At 32.3% G+C, this 11,898-nt stretch overlaps 1 protein-coding gene across 2 annotated transcripts; it reads right to left on the bottom strand.

Annotated features, from left to right (window-relative positions):
• Nucleotides 1–438: 438 nt before the first annotated feature.
• On the bottom strand, nt 439–9,816 carry LOC107421347 (CBL-interacting serine/threonine-protein kinase 8). Of its 2 annotated transcripts, XM_016030573.4 has the most exons (14): nt 9,145–9,804; nt 6,867–6,929; nt 6,666–6,737; nt 6,440–6,547; nt 6,275–6,349; nt 6,120–6,173; nt 5,237–5,362; nt 4,603–4,692; nt 2,971–3,093; nt 2,133–2,252; nt 1,379–1,495; nt 1,122–1,178; nt 956–1,030; nt 439–813 (listed from the first exon to the last, which is right to left on the bottom strand). In XM_016030573.4, the coding sequence occupies exons 1-14, from the start codon at nt 9,301–9,303 to the stop codon at nt 712–714; spliced, it is 1,341 nt and encodes a 446-aa protein (XP_015886059.2). In that variant the 5' UTR covers nt 9,304–9,804; the 3' UTR covers nt 439–711. The 2 variants fall into 2 exon arrangements, 1 of the variants encoding a protein (XP_015886059.2); XR_003056354.3 differs by lacking the exons at nt 439–813; nt 956–1,030; nt 1,122–1,178 and having other exon boundaries at nt 2,967–3,093; nt 9,145–9,816.
• Between the last annotated feature and the right edge of the window lie 2,082 nt (nt 9,817–11,898).

An 11,898-nucleotide genomic window follows, 5' to 3' on the forward strand; every position in this document is an offset into this window, starting at 1 on the left:
GGGTTTTTAAAACGTTAAATATATACAATCAGATTAGAATAATAAACAGTCTAGATTATTTATTAAAATCTTTGGCAAAAATATTTGTATGAGGAACATTATATATATATTGATAATAATTTCACATATTTGTTATCTATTAACTACTAAGATTTTACAACAAAAATAAGCTTATAATATAATTAACACAGTGGACAGTTGAAAATGAAAACAAATATATTATCCCTAAAAAACATATATATATATATATATATACATATATATATATATATATCTAAACATTTTGATTTTATCTTTATTAACGAAAGACCCACGAGTATTTCCGGTTAATCAAGACAAACATGCCATGAAGCATTGGCTCTGTACAAGTTGCATTTATTCTGCTCAACAATTTCAAGTCCTTCAATTCAAGCAAGCATTACTAAAGGCAAAAGGACGGACACACATTAAAAAAATTTACATAAAAATAACACAAAAATTATATGTAAAAATCTTGTTCTATCACATCTTTTACTCCTGAATATATATATTTTTTTCTTTCCTGGTGGGATTGGGATGTTGCAGGGATGGAGGTTTGGGGTATGGTTAGGGAAACTGTAAATTATAATCTCATGCTGAGAGCACCCTTGAAAGTAATAATGCAATTTTCAAAACACATTTTACTTCAGTAAGTAGTAATTCATAACTGAACGAAGATGTTACATGTAAAAATCAGCGCCTCTTACTCCGGTTCTTAGAGATCCTTGATTTGCTTGATTCATTAGGTGGTTTCCAGATGATATCTTCAAGATTGCTAATGAAATTTTTGTAAAACTGCAAGATGTAGAAATGAATCCTTAACTAAAATTGTAAAAAAGAAAAAAAGAAGCTAATATATAATAGCTAAGGCAGTCAGATACAAGTCTTGCTAATTCAATGTGTATTAACTGCAGCATTAGCATTTTTGAAAACTAACCTTGAGATATTCAGCAACATCTCCAGCTGCTTTCTGAATGTCTACCATAAAGAATGTCGGAGCAACTTCGAAAATCTTCATCCAAAATAAAAATACAAAAATCAGCAGATCATACTATTAAGAGATGCCTTGTAAGCATAAATATGGAGAAATATGCAAAGCTTACTTCCAGGATAACAGAAAAATGAGATGTCTTGTTAGCTGAAAGACCTTCCACTCTCATCTGAAATTTGACATAATGTCAGAAACCTCTGTAAGTACTAGGCAGAGCATTTTCCCGGAAAATTGTGTACAATAACAATGCTCATGGTCACTCACTCATGAACAACTTCAGAAGAAACAACATGGAATTCTAGAAAGAGGGGAACAGGGCTTCATAAGTGGAAAAGTAAGAGACATATGACAAGAATCCAGAGATTTTACCTTATAATTGCGAATATGTGTTTTAAATCCCATTGATTGTGCAACAACTTCCATGCTCGATAGGACAACCTTTGCTGGCTTTTGCGAAACAAAGCGTGTCTGGTGCTTCACAGAATCCTGTCAAGGAGGAGGAACTTGAAGCATGAAACTAATATATACATTCAGCAAACACTAATAACTTGTGACATTGCCAGAGGCAGGTGAAATTGAAATGCCTTCACAATAGCTTCCCAGCACGAACCAGTTCACAAGGTGGAAAATAACAGTTACAGTTTTCATTATTTGTCATGCTCCTTAAACTAAAATAAACCAATCGATTTTGGGCACATTTAGTTGGAGCAATGAAAATAATTGATGAAATGGAACCAAAAAAGAATAGAATGGAATGGTGAATCCATTTTTTTTTTTGTTCGGTTGAAATATAGAACCTAAGCATAAATAAGTAATTGAATCAATTGTGATATGTAGTCTGTTAAACAAGTAAATGACGAAATATAAGGAAGAAAAGAATGGAGAGAGAACATATAAATATTTAGAGAAAACCAGAGAATTGGAGAAACAAATTAGTCAAAAATCAAAGAGGAAGATGGAGGAACTAGAGAGGGATTAGAGAAAGAGAAACTATAAAAAATAAAAGGATAAAAATATAAAAATAACACAATCAAAAGCTTCAAATTCCAAAACAAGGCATATGATTTCCATATGAGCAAAAAGATAAATAAAAATAATGCTTAAAGAAATCAATAACTCATACCTGCCCACGGTCAAAGAGTGTTGCAAGGTTAAGGCCTTGAGATAGAATAATCAAGTCGAAAGCATTAAGAATCAGAGGACCCATGTCCTCATTTCCACATTGCTCAGTATTCCTTTGTTCCTATAGTCATATATAACAATAATATCAAGTAAAAAAACCATAATGTCATTATCAGTTTATACAAAGACATCTTATTTGGTCACCACTTCTGCTACCAGAAGACAATACCTAATAATAACTACCACTAAGGCCCAATCATGCAGCACTATAGAAATTGAACCAACTAAATAAGTAGAATGAAAATGTACAGAGAGATAAAGATTGAGAATACAAGAATGAGATGACAGTTAATAATAACTATATCTCTTCATAGGCTTCAATGCTTCGTATACATGTGTCAGCATTCAGAAGTTTCATTTGCTTGTATTCATAAACATTGTCTAAAAAAAAGTTTACATATTACAAGTTAAGCAATTGTTTTTTCATGTTTTGGTCACATTGGTAAATTGGTGTACACGGTACACTATCAGGACTTCCAAAAAAAAAGCTAGAGAAAAAGGAACCACCCGTTCCCCTGAGCCTTGGCTAGATTGGTAATAGCCTGATGGGAAGCGGTGAGCTGAAATAGGTGAGGCACCAGGATGCATGCCCCATCCAATCTTATGCACCAACTCCATGTTATGCACACAAAGTTATTATATATAAGAGAAAAAAAAAAACAAAAAAAAAAAAAATCAACAAAGTTAAGCTTTAGAAAATGAGTATTTAAAAATGAGGGGTTCTGAGATGTGCCATAATCTAGGTTTGAGAAAACGTAGCATTTGAAAACCTTACCAACCTCAGGATCGTCAAAAACTGCATTGACATCGTCCAGGTTTACATCTTCATACTCAAAAAGCCTGGCGGGAACATAACCCTTCTTGAACCACTCATCATCTCTGACCTGTTCAATGGTAATACGCTGCACACAGAGAGAGAGAGAGAGAGAGAGAGAGATAAGCGGCGAACAAAAAAAGCAACTTTTCACATTTCAAACTTCAGATGGTGAAAACAATAAAATAAATGGTGGGAAGTAAATAAACAAACTAATTTCAAACATAATAGCTCTTCAAATTCACTATTCTGCCCAATACAAATTACAAAGGGAAATGAGAAGGGAATATGACACATTGAAAATGACATAAGAAACTGATATCAGAATAATGAGCATCAAACATAATGATACCATAGCATTATGTTTCAAACACAATGAACATTGTTTGTTTAGCTAAAAAATGAAAGATGAAAGTGGCATTCTGCTTTGTCCTGGTGGAATATGTTGCCGCTCTGTCACGGTTGGACAAGATTGAGCACAACTGACTTTCGATTGCTACAAACATTAAAAAATATCATAAATTGGGTTTTCCACCATACAGATAGTTTGCTTTGCATGAGATTCAACATAGCTTATATTCAATTACATACCCTGACATGTCAAAATTACAAAGTTAAACCGAAGAGGAGCATAGGATCTTCCCACAATGATAGGATGCTATATTTACTAGGATCAGGATAAAAAAAATGATTCCTAAATATTAAGTACGAAATAAAAATTCATTATTAGCTCCCACTTGTCGGAAATCAAATCACGTTGAATTGATCTATTCTATGAAAAATAAATAATAACAAACCCTCAGTCCAAAATATGTCAATCTACACCCTTTTCATGTAAGTAAAATTACACCGAATATAAGTTTGTAACTAATTGAAATCAATTAGTCCACCAAATTCCAGCATTTTTACCCTATAACACAGTATAACTCATTAACGAGAACACATGCCATATTACTTGCTGAGGGAAGCATCATGTTGAGCCAAAAAAATTAGCTCAGGAGAAAATAAGTTTCAGTTATTAAACCAGCAAGCAAATTTACTCCAAAACTTGTTAATAGGCACTTGAATTAAAGAAGTCCCTATCACTAGGCATGGATTGAAAAAGAAAGAAAAGAATATCAAAAGATAATGATGGATTCACGAAACATATGAGAATTCTTTTCAGGTGTACAAAGTTTGAACACTATAAAAAAGACCAAGTCAATTCTTTATCAGGCAAGATCCATTGGTACTTCGCTCTTTTTTTTCTTTTTTTTTTTTTTTTTTTTTTTCTTTCTTTTCTTTTTTTTTTCCTTCTCTGTGTGTGTCAAAGACTAGTCCCTTAGCTTGGATAGTCAATTTTTTGGTTGTCTTCTATTAGGTTAATATTTTTAGTTTTCATTTTTTATTCTGATCCATTTTGTATATTCTCCTTTTCTAATAAATTCCCTTGCCTTTTCAGGGTTTTTAAAGAAAGAAATCATAAGCCAATAAACTCACGTGTGACACCAATACCCATATCTGGGATTTGCTCCTTGTTACAATTTTAACCAATTAATGCAGCCAAGAGTAGGTGGACGATGTAAGGACCATTTTGTAGTCATTTAGCCATACTTACAGTTTCAGGATTTGGATCTAAAATTCTATGAATCAAGGATTTTGCTCCCACTGGAAACCAAGTTGGGCATGAAAACTCTGCATTCTCAATCTGCATACAAGAATTAACAAAACTGCAATGTTAAGTTCCAAGAATCCCATCGACATTGACATTGATCTTTAACATCCACCATCAAAAATAGAAATCTAATTACTCAAAAAAGCTTCAGCAGGAACAGTAAAAAAAAAAAAAATGATGATCAATATGGGCATCAACTACAACTAGCACTTAGAATTAACACCAAAGAAGGACTCTACAAACATGACAGAAGAGTGACAAAGTCAAACTTTCTTTCTGAACCAAACATTATTTCAACTCTATAAACTAAGCAGTAAGTTAATGGGATATTAAAAAGTAATAATTTATATAAAATTTATATTTATAATAATTATTTATAATATTTTATATTAGAAATTAGAAATATATTGTATAATTCTAAATAATTAGTGACGTAACTGAATACAGGGTGTAGTATTGAAGGAAAATATATATTTAAGTCCAACACCGATCATTAAAAGAACTTGGTCAAATACAAACTAGGAAGCTATTCACATGCACAATACAATAAGATTTTGGACATGGAATGAGCTCATGCCTTACTGTATAGTGTAGTGAGATCAAGCTCGTCAAATGGCAAGTATCCTGCCATCAGAACATACAGGATGACTCCACAGGACCAGACATCTGCCACAGCCCCATCATAACCCTTATGACTAAGTACCTACAGCAGAAAATGAATAGATTGATACAGATACATACATGAAAGTAAAACACATCAGCAGTTCGAGGATGAAAATTTTGACAACAACTCCGAAACATTGGCCAAAATATCGTAAATTTTAAGTTAGTGAGGGTCAAGAATTAATTTGCATAATATCGATAAATTATCAAGACCTATTAGTTAAATATCAGCGAACATTAACATCTTTTAGTTCTAGTTCATTTTTACCAAAATTCCACCTATACATTTATATATATGAAAACATTATTGCATAATATATGTAAAAATTCAGAGACCCCAAATTAGCCATTAATTGCTGTTTCAAAATTTTTTTTCCGCCCTTTATTATCTTAGAAGAGTGATAATCAACTTTCAAAAGTCAACTAAAAGCCCAAAGCTATAAAGCATTCTTCTCTTTGCATTTTCTTCCTTAATCTTCTCTCTCATATTTTTTATGTACTTATTTTAAAAATAATTGCTTACTATTGTTAATCTCAACAAAAAGAATATGAAAAAATGCTCATGTTCTTTCCAAAGTTGAATGTTTTATTATTTCTTAGTTTGTTTAAAAAAGAATTTTCATATTTTGGGCCAAATATACGTGGAACCAAATGTAAACTTACCAATACCAATATGTCCCATAGATATTTCTATAAAATTAGACCAATAATATTTTCACTGATATCGACACCTTCATCTTTCCCAAGGTTAATGTATAATCAAAATTAAATAAGAAGCAAGTTATTTTTATATGTACCTCAGGTGCAACATAATTAGGAGTCCCACATGTTGTCCGAAGGAGACTAACTCCCTGTGCACAAACAAGATAGAGTAAATAACAATTATATATATATATATATTTGTTTTCAATAACAAATATGGTTGCAGCAAATTTTCTTAAAGAAAACTTACTTGTTCAGGCAAGGCACTCAAACCAAAATCTGAAATTTTTAGATTTCCTTGAGAATCAAGTAAAAGATTTTCAGGCTGTAGCATAAAGGGGGGAGTATTAGAATTTCACTTAAATAAAAATAAAAATAAAGTCACAATAGCATTCTAGATTCATTTTAGGAACACCTTTAGGTCTCTGTGGTAAACGCCTTTGCTGTGGCAATAATCCACACCATCAATAAGCTGTTGGAAGTACCTTCTAGATTCAGCTTCACTAAGACGTCCATGATGGATCTATGACCATTGACTTCACTGTTAACTATATCAATTTTTTTTAATAATCAAAGGAAAACATAACAACTAAAACAGGGTTGATTTTTGAGAAACTGAGTCTGAAATTTTGACTACTCACTATTTTATCAAACAATTCACCACCTGTAATGAACTCCAAGATTATATAGATCTTAGTACGACTTGCCAGAACCTAAACAAAACAACATTTTAAGTCAATTGTGAGCACTGGTAATGATGAGAAAGCATGTATCACATCGTGCACTATTAAAAATGAAAACAAAGTCGTGGAAAAATTAAATTTAAAATTTAAATCCCATGCCTCATACAGACGCACAACATAAGGGTGCCTGACACGCTTCATTATAAATATCTCCCTCTTAATCTGCATAACAGAATGAACCCTTGTGAGGAAGGCATAGTAGCAAAAATAACTGCATGCACAGATACATAAAAACAATAATAATAATAATTAACTCACAATTCGTCATGATATTTTCGATGTAAACTAGAAAGATTTGAAGTACTAAATACAACTTAAAGGAGACTTTCATGCTTCAGATCAGGTAAGAAATTAGGCTAACAGAAAGCTACAATGATTACACAAAAGTGGCAAATCTAGGAAGCAATAAATTCAAAATTCTCATCTCAATTAACATTGCACCCTTTAAGCTGCTTGCCACTCAATTTATGGTAATGGATTATAGCATATGTATACTCTCATGTTTATCTGTAACTAACTGCAACAGTATTGTACATAGCTATTAGCTTTATTCATACTTACTTATTTGATGTATTAGTTTTATGGATTTATATGATGAATCCCACATCAATAACATACAGTTTTTCCCACATCTGGTGTTTACTCTTTATGGTATCAGAGCCCTGAAACCTCTAATGAGGTTCTTTTTTTATTTTTTATTTTTTTTCTTCCCCAATCCTGATCATTCCTAATGGCTCAAAAAAAGTCAACGAAAGCTCCACTTCTCTCTCTCCATTCCCTCACTCGTTGTAAACAACGAACCATGTCTCTCAGGACAAAACCTTATTGTTCTGAATGTTGCTTCACCAGCACCTCTCCTTTGAAGGAAACGACTTACTTTCCTTGGCGTACTCAGTTTGACTCTCTCGTTGTTGCATATGATATGTATGGTTATGCCGATGGGTCCAAACACTGTCTGCCACCAATGATCACTGATACCTCCACTAATCCTCCCTCACTTAAAATGAATCCTGACTACAAGTTTCTGCTAAACACACTTCTGGCTTCCATCACTCTAGAAGTTTCTCACTTAGTTGCTACCACGGGAACCTCCTACAAAGTCTGGAACAAGTTGGCAAACCATTTTGCCAAGCTGTCCCGATCTCATATTCTCAGTTTATGTCAAAGACTCATCAAACTGCCAGGGGCATGACCTATTGCTCTATCTTCTTGATGTACATATGGCAGCCAATGAACTAGCACTTCTTAATTTTCTGGTTAAAGATGATGATCTTGCCTTGTACATCATCAATGGCCTTGCTCCAGAATTGAAGGACATCACTGCCGCTTCGTACACGTGAATCCTCCATTTTGTATGATGATCTTCATGAGCAACTCATTGAATATGACTCATAGTCTCATGTTTATCTGTAACTAACTGTAACCGTTTCGTATATAGCTATTAGCTTTATTCATACGTATCTGTTGTATTGGTTTTATGTATCTATATGATGAATCCCACATCAATAATATACAGTTTTTCCAACATCTGGTGTTTAATCTTTATATCGTACCGTTTTTTTATAAAAATTACCAAATGTCATCAAAACCAGGTTAACCATCTTCGGTAATCTGTTAAGTACAGAAAAACCTTCAATCCTTAATATTCAAACCATGTTACTGCATCAACTTCACAAAAAATAGAAAGCCACAGCTACATGAAAAGCACACCATACACATTTTCTTAGCGGAACAAAAAAAAAAATATATATATATATATATATCATTTGAAACTTCAATAAGGTTATGGGTTACGCACCCAGCATATGTTACAAGCTGAGCCAGCTAACATTCCTATAACATAACTCGAGGTTAAGTAAATTACAAGCCTTTAGGGGTAATTTATTGATTATGGCCACAACTTTTTAATTGCTATAGATTAATTTCTTCTAATGTTTAGTATTTACCATTTCCTGAAAAAATAGATGCCCAACTTTTTTTTAAATAAGCATCTAAATCAAATCACCAACTATAAAACGGAACCATCAACTGGTCTTCCATTTCTAGATGGGATGAGTTCAACTCTGATTTTTGAAAGTAATATAAGTAAAAAAGTTGAGCAAACTATTGAAGTTAGATCTGATTCTCTGCGAACAAGGTTTTCCATTTTTTAAAATTTTTTTTGTTATTTAAAACTAAAATCAAAATAAGAGGAACAATTGTAGCCAAATTATTCTTTTCAATTTCATAGTTAATGAAAGTTCAAGAATAAAAAAATAAAAAAAAATTATGACAAAACTTCGGAATCTGGTTCAGGGGTTTCTACAAGTCGGAAATTACAATGAATGAGAGAGAGAGAGAGAGTGAGAGAGAGAGAAGAAGAAGAAGAAGAAGAAACCTGGTCGATCATCTTGTGCTTGATGATGGTGCTGCGATCGAGCACTTTCATGGCGACACTCTCACCAGTCTCGGTGTTCTGAGCGAATTTAACCTTCGCAAAAGTTCCTTCACCGATTGTCCTCCCAATCTCATACTTTCCAACTTTCCTCACAACCATCTCTCCTCTTCCTCAAGCCTGTGCAACTTCCTCCTACTTGTTCTCAACTCAATCTCAGCATCGCACTCTCTCTCTCTCTCTAAAAAAAAGCACTTTAAAATATTCTTTGAAGCATCAAACTTTTTACACTTTTTCGCCAAATATTTTTCAAAAAATTGCTACTTTTATATTTTGCAAAGCTGGTCCTCAGTCGTCAAAGTGACGAATTGAATAAAACAAAAAGTACAACTTGACAGCCGATGAAAGTAGGGAGTTGTTTGTTAGGTAAAAAAGCAATGGAAATTTAAAAAACAAAAATGACGGAGAAACTTGGAGGTGGGGTTGGCTTTTTTATGGTTTTTGTTATTTTGCTTTGAAAATCGGAGAGAAAGAGAGAGAGAGAGAGAGAGAGAAAGAGGGATTGGGCTTTTGGCTTCGGCTTCGGTGGGATGGGATAATGAAAGTGAAATTATGATAAGGTCTGTTTTTGAAAAAAATAAATAAATACATAATAATAATAATAATAATAGTATGTAGAGGCATGCTGCTGAGTGTCAATGGAGTGGCTCTGGCAATAAATCTCTAATTCTTATTTGGTCGGAAAATTTTACGCGCTTTCTTCTCTGCCGTCTTACTGTCGGGACTTTCCATGCCGTCGTACGGACAGCCACATTGCTTTCGGGTCGGGTTCTTGCCTTTGATTTCTTTAAGATGCTACTGTTGATTCATAATTTTTATTTTTTATTTATTTTATTTCATTTTTAAGTTGCTATGTATATGTTGTCTTAACTTGTTTTTTTTTTTTTTTTTTTTTTTTTTGTTTTCTCTAATCAAATGTCTTAAGGCTGTTGAGAGGAAAATGCATGAGATTTTTTCTCTTCTAATTATAAGAATTTATATCCTTCCATTAAAAAAGATTATTTTTTATTATTTATTGTTATTAATTTAATGGAATCTATATTATTATATGATATTGTTAATTAGTTGTATTTAATTGTTTATTATTTTTAATTTAAATAGGCTACAAGGAAGAAGAATAAGTAAAATCCGGAATTATTTTACTATCCAAGTCAAATATATTAAAAATTAAATAGAAAAATGTCAACGCAAGAAACATAAAACATGTTTTAGAAAAGAACCATCCAACCTCATTAAGGTCAACGAAGTAGGAACCTCAGAGGGAAAATCTTCATCGGGAAAAAGAGTATCAAAATATAAAAAACACCCTAAAAGAATAATAATAATAATAATAAAAAGCTAAGAAAACTTAGAAGTTATACTACCCCAAGCATAATTGGTATGATGATGAAGACAATCCTTTGGAAGCTGAAAAGACCTTTGTTCCTCAAAAAATGAAACAAGAAGTTTAGATAAACTATCATACACCATGACATAATTGGTTTCATTTGGTATTTTTTATAATTTTTTAATATGAAAAAATGATAAGAAAGAAGAATAACCAAGACATCCTAACTATGTTGGTACATTTTGAATTATTATACTAACCAAGTCAAATATATCGAAAATTAAAAGAAAAATGTCAATACAAGATCTGTAAATATAAAATAAGTTATAGAAAAGAATCATATGATCTCATTAAAACCCTATAAAGTAAAAACCTCATAAGAAAAATTTTCATAAAGAAAAGAGAGTGCCAGAAATACAAAAACCCTCCTAGAAGAATTAAGAAAAAAAGAAAAAGAAAAAGTAAAGTCCTATCACCCAAAAGATTGTTGGTATAATGATGAAGACAATTCTTTAGAAACTAAAAAAACCATTGTTTCTCAGAAAATAAAAGAATAAGTTAGATAAATTATCAACCATCATCAAGAAAAATATGTGAAACCCTGAACACAATTCCGTTAATAAAATCAATACGAACAGCCCATTGACTCAATAAAGACCAAGGAACCTGAAGAGATAAGTTCCTAAGGAGTTGAACCACATACATCGAGTCACTTTCAATCTAAAGAAACCTCCAATTAAAAGATTTTGCAATTTAATAGCAGTAATAGCAACAAAAAGCTCAACTCATAAGCATAGGTCGAAGAAATTAGGGATCAAAGACACCTTTTTACAAAACCTCTAGAAGTCTGAAAGACTCCTTCCTCCCCCCTGGCCCCCAAACAACTAGCTCTACCTAGAAAACTAAGAGAAACTCCATTTGTGTTTACCTTTAACCAACCTGACTTAGGAACCAACCAAACAACAAGAATAACATTTTGAGCCTTACTAGGACAAGAAGTAACGTTCAAACCCCGAGGAATAAGCAAGTCCAAATTGAATTATGCATGGAACCATGTTACAATTGATGCATTTCATGAATTTAATGAAGAATAAAAATCCAAGCCTTTGAAAATTGGTAATTCTCATTCTCAAATTTCGATTTATTCTTAGCAAACCAAATGGTAAATAAAGAGGTTAAGACAACATCTTGGAAATATTTTTAACTTGAGAACTCATACCCAAATCCATACAACAAGATTAAATTCCTCCAAAGAACCTAAAAAATCCAAGTTATCATGAAACAACTTCCCAAAAAAAGGCCAAATGGCAATATCATAAGTATAATGCAAAAATAGATGAATAACATCCACAAAATCTCTATGATATAAT

This window comes from Ziziphus jujuba, chromosome 5 (assembly GCF_031755915.1).
Source record: "Ziziphus jujuba cultivar Dongzao chromosome 5, ASM3175591v1".
Classification (NCBI taxonomy): domain Eukaryota; kingdom Viridiplantae; phylum Streptophyta; class Magnoliopsida; order Rosales; family Rhamnaceae; genus Ziziphus; species Ziziphus jujuba.

What these genes read in the sequence shown, in the direction of transcription:
- LOC107421347 (XM_016030573.4), bottom strand. Translation starts at nt 9,303, where the DNA reads ATGGTTGTGAGGAAAGTTGGAAAGTATGAGATTGGGAGGACAATCGGT. An exon ending in CAGTTTTTGACGATCCTGAG is followed by an intron (nt 2,253 to 2,970) that starts GTTGGTAAGGTT and finishes ATATGACTATAG; the next exon opens with GAACAAAGGAATACTGAGCA. An exon ending in ATGTTGCTGAATATCTCAAG is followed by an intron (nt 814 to 955) that starts GTTAGTTTTCAA and finishes TACATCTTGCAG; the next exon opens with TTTTACAAAAATTTCATTAG.